Here is a 4,947-nt window from a genome sequence, read left to right as displayed (position 1 = left end):
ATACTGCCTAAAACTCCCTGTGTCCTGATGCATTCATCCAGTCTTTAATGAAACATTAATCACTTCCTATATCATGTCTGCCTTTCTTAACCAAGAAAATCCTTCTGTCTCCAAATCTGACTTAATCAATGATAAAAAACATTATAAAGTCAAACAGATTCTTAACTACAATCTCTGGAAGGTTTATGTATATAGTGGGAGTACTCATACTGTAGTCTACTATCTAGTCAAATAGAAAGATTATAGGCCAGAATCCAACCAATAGATCTACAAATGTGATATAAATGCTGACAAAGCTATATGAGATTATAAAATTTCTCTCAATTGATCTATCAGGACAATGGTTTTAAAAGAGAGGTGATGTTATGATTTTTTTTATCTTATGATTTTTCTCTTCTTATCTTATCAGAGTGCCTATCTTATCTTAAGTGCTTACTTGAGAGGAAGATTATGTAATCACAACAGATGGATAATGCATTATACTTGGTCACCTCATCTATGAACCACTCTTCATTGTCTACACTCCAATGACTAGGCAGAACAAGCTGCATAATACAAAACAGTATAATAGGCAGTATTTATATTTATCATGACTCAGGACAGTATATAAGTAGGATAGCTCTTGCTGTAGTAACCCAGCTTTGAGCTATAAGTTTATCTCATACTACTCTCTCTTGAGTGTAGCCTGTCTTTGGCCTTGAAGCACTTAATCTATCAGAACACATATAGTGAACTCTAGCATGACTATATAAACACAATGCAGCACTAGTTTATCATGTGTTCAGATCATATGCTCATTAGATCTAACAGCAAAGCAGTCTGCAAACTCTGTGATAAAGTCCACAATCTCTCTGTGCTAGTCTTCAGTCAAGCTCTCACTGATTGTGATCTCCTCAATGATGGCCTTGATCTGACATGCATTGTATAGGTCTGTCTCTCTTGTGAATAAAGTCTTGTCTGCATATGTGTCAATCTCAGGCTGAATATTCTCAACCTTAGCAGTTTCACTCTCCTCTATATTCTCCTCTATACTGAGACAGTTGGCTGCAGTCTCTAGGTGCTCTATGCAATCAGTATCAGCTGCCAGTGACTCATCATTCAAATTTGCATGAAATACTCCTCTTGAGAGAAAAGAAAATTCTCCCACTGAGTCTCTTTATGTTGCTTTATGCTTGTTCTCAATGGTAGGCTGCTTATCCAGCTGCTCCTCTAGGCTTCCTCCCTTCTTGGTACCCTCAGTGCAGACATAGCAGTCCAATCCCACCATAATCTTCATTATGGTAGTGAGTGCCATAAACTTGGAGCATGGCATAATGTCATCTGTTTGCATCATAGACCTCAAATGATTGTCAGAATCTGGCATATCTTAGAGATTCTCCTTGTAGCAGCAAAATTTCCTCAAAGGAGATGGCAAGTCCTCTAGTGAGTTTACATGCCTGTCCAAATGGACTGCTTCACTCTTTCTAGCATCAATCTCTCTACTAGCCTCACTATCAGCACCACTCTCATTGCCCTCCACTCTGGTTACCCTCTCATCTAAGGCATTCCCTGAATCCTCAATCATGAGATCCTCAGTATCTTCATTTAGGAGGATGTCAATATAATGTAAATTCTCTGCAGGCATACCAGGCTGAACTTCTCTCAAAGGAGAGTGCAAGTCCTCCATTGAGTTTGCACACATCACCTCTAGCTTTTCTGATGCTTGATTTTTGCTCTCCTTCTATCATCCAGAATCATTAATCTGATTCTCCAACTTTATGCAACTAATCAGACCAGAAATTCTGATTATATCATCCATATAGTCATGCACAGCCTAAAACTGCATGAGTAATAGCTTTCCCAATAAGAAGCTCCAACCTCCACTGTTAGCAAACACCTCCAATATGACTTTTCTTTTTGCTGGGCTAAATGTCATTATCTCTTCCCAAGAACCCCTTGATAGGATGAGTGTCCCATCTGCCATACAAAGCCTCTTGAAAGATGGTCACAATGTTTCTAACTGATGTGCCACCTCATCATACTTCACTGCACATATTATTTCTGCAAGGGCACCATTATCTATAGCTGCTAGTAGCCTTATGACCTCTTCTTGCAGCCTATTGAGCATAACCAGTTGTACAAAGGGTCTTGTCTTTTGTGTTTCAGCATCCTCTCCTTGCACTCCTGCAGTATAAAGGTCAACAATATCATATTCATTATCAATGTTTACATGAGAATGCTTGGAGTTTAATTGCATGTTTTCATAAGCTGATCTGGCATCTGCAGAGATCTCATAGATCTTCATCTCACACTCTGGACACAGAGCTGCATGTTGGATGTTGATCAAGCACACAGCCCTTCTCCATTTCTCTGACCCTCATCATCACCACCAAGCTCAATGAGATGCACCTTCTTCACTGTACCCCTCTAATATGCCCTCAATGCCTTGTAGCAAAGTTGCTGCCAGATCTTCTCCTTTGGATCTATAGCAGGTGATGTAAGGCTAGCAAACTCCCTGGTATAGAAGGATTGTGTCTGCTCTTGCAAGTTCTTTTATAATCACAAGGGGGAAATCCAGCAGTTCAGAGTGAACTCAATAGAATTCATCTGGAGAAGTGGCTCATTAGTAGAACAAGCTCTGGCATCTGCTTTGAGGGTAAATGAGCAGGACACAAGCAGGATGTAAAAGGATAAGGGAGAGATCTGAGGATGGCTCTGAGCTGTTCACTTATGCAATACCAGGCTCAAAGGCTTTTAGGTATGCTTATGGCTTTGGCTTGTTGGAGACTAGCAGAATTTTATTCCTTAGCTTTGTACTATAAAAGTTGGTCCCCATTCTATCTACAAAGTTATCCTTTAAATACTAAGATCCCAAAAGCCTGCCTTCTTATCAGCTGTGGCTTCTATGTGTGCCCAGACCACCTCCTTTCAGACCAGCAGAGCACCATCAATCCACTCAGCAGGTCCACTATCTATGAGCAAATCAGCTACATCTTCTATATCTAGTGCCTCATTAAATAGCTTTATAAGGCTATCCATGCCTGATCCATCTCTGATCAGATGAAGTATCCCTTGTGCACATGCTCCAGCTGATATGCATCTGCTTCTAAGTGCTAAGGTTGCTCATCAGACATAAAGGGGCAGATAGCAGAAAGTCATCTGTCATTATCTCATAGGTTGTTGATCATGCAGCAGATATCTGAGCAGGTCATATCAGTGCTCCATTGCTTGAGCCATAGTGAAGGGGGAATAGTTTCTTGTTTTGAAGGCAGAATGATGCTCACTGCTCAGCTCTCTTGATGCTCTGATGGATCTAGAGAGAGAAACTGAAATTTGATGCCCATGAGCCCATGGTGCAGCACAGCAATATGTCTCCTGCTTGAATAGAGAAATCACAAACTGAGTGTCTATTCATTCCACACCTGAAGCACTCCCTCATACAGGTAAGTGCTGTTACCAGATGGAGCAGATAAGGTATTGCATAGTCAATCTATCTGCTATAGTGACAAACTCCCTATTCCCTCCTCTGCTTCTCATCAGCTGCCTGCCTTATCATTCACCTTCTTTGGATAGTCATCAATGTGATTGTGCAACTAATTGATCTTCTGAGTTGTGGCTTCAAGGATACCTCATTGTGTGTTAGTAGGTGGAGTGTTGCCTAAACTAGGCCCTAGATGGCTGAAATAACATAGTGCCAGTGGTGAAGAGGGTGGCACACTAAAGCTGGTCCATGCAAGCTGGTTGCTGAGTGTCATACATAGTGATTTCTGAGCCCTTCATGCTAACACATTGCACAACTCTGCAATCTCTCTCTGTTTTTGTCTGTCACTTCTCATCCCATTTCTTCTTCTCAATGTAGTCAGTGATCTCTATAATTGGCATCTTGCAAACTCTCATTGTGAAATCCTATCAGTCTGTGAATGACATGCCAATCTTATCATGGATGATTGAAGGGAGACTTTTCCAAATCACAGCAATATATGTCCTCCTATCTGCTACACCTGCTCTCTTCACTAAGTGTAAAACCTCCCTTGACTATGAGTTGTGCAACCACATCTCTATGCCACCCAATGTCTTCTTCACTCTCAGATCCTCTTCCTTCAAGAAGTACACTGTCAGCTCCTCTTTCTTCTCCTCCTGGATTTTCATCATTGCTAGAATCAATGGCCACCTCACATCAAATGCCATGCTGAAGTTGTTCCACTTAACCTTGTCTTTCTTTCTGAGTTTGACATACCACTCTATGGCATCAGACCCCACTATGATATAGTGTTTGAACTTTGCAGGTCTCTCATCTGCCAGGATGCTCTGATCATCCATAATGTTAGACCCAGGCATCACATGAACAGATACACATAATAAACAGGAGTTCCCTTGCACTTTGGGGAATCAGCTGAGTTCACTGATGCATAGTCTGATTGATGTGTCACAAGATGAAGTTGATTGGCTCAAGAGAGGATGGTGTGAAAATAAACTTTAGCTCAAAGCTAGAGATTACCAGCAAGAGTGAGCTGTCTTAAATACTGTACAAGTTATATCTAAATATACTATTGCTAATTGTGCATTGCTGAGTCCTTTGTGCCCATTGTCCTTGGGTGTTGATACTATACATAAAAGAATGATTGTGTGTTGTCAGACAATGCTGTTGTGTCAAAAGACAATGATGGACTCAGCTATTTGTGATGATGTAAGCCTTGTCCCATGGTCCTAAGCACCTGCTTTAGCTCCCTGACTAAGCATACATAGGGATTAAATTGAGAAAGAAATGGGAAAATTATAATATTACCTTCTTCTTAAGACCATCATCCTAATGGCTTAATTTAGGGATAATTCATAGTCATGTATAGCCTCATCAGCATTCATCAATCATTTGTTGAGCCACTGATTGGATTTCAGTCCATACCCTTTCTAGCTGACCAAGTAATCAACTGTTGTCATTGTACCACTGCCCTTTGTCTTACTTTTTCA

General features: G+C 40.7%; 1 protein-coding gene across 1 annotated transcript; it reads right to left on the bottom strand.

Annotated features, from left to right (window-relative positions):
* Positions 1-1,813: 1,813 nt before the first annotated feature.
* Positions 1,814-1,981, bottom strand: BT62DRAFT_896291 (uncharacterized protein; the record flags this gene model as incomplete). Its single annotated transcript, XM_043183253.1, has 1 exon — positions 1,814-1,981. A coding segment is annotated over one exon (168 nt), but the record flags the coding sequence as incomplete, so codon positions are not given.
* Positions 1,982-4,947: the final 2,966 nt, after the last annotated feature.

This window comes from Guyanagaster necrorhizus (assembly GCF_019112545.1).
Source record: "Guyanagaster necrorhizus MCA 3950 unplaced genomic scaffold BT62scaffold_14, whole genome shotgun sequence".
NCBI lineage: Eukaryota > Fungi > Basidiomycota > Agaricomycetes > Agaricales > Physalacriaceae > Guyanagaster > Guyanagaster necrorhizus.
The sequence above is the reverse complement of the archived record's forward strand: the minus strand, read 5'-3'. Positions and strand labels throughout refer to the sequence as shown.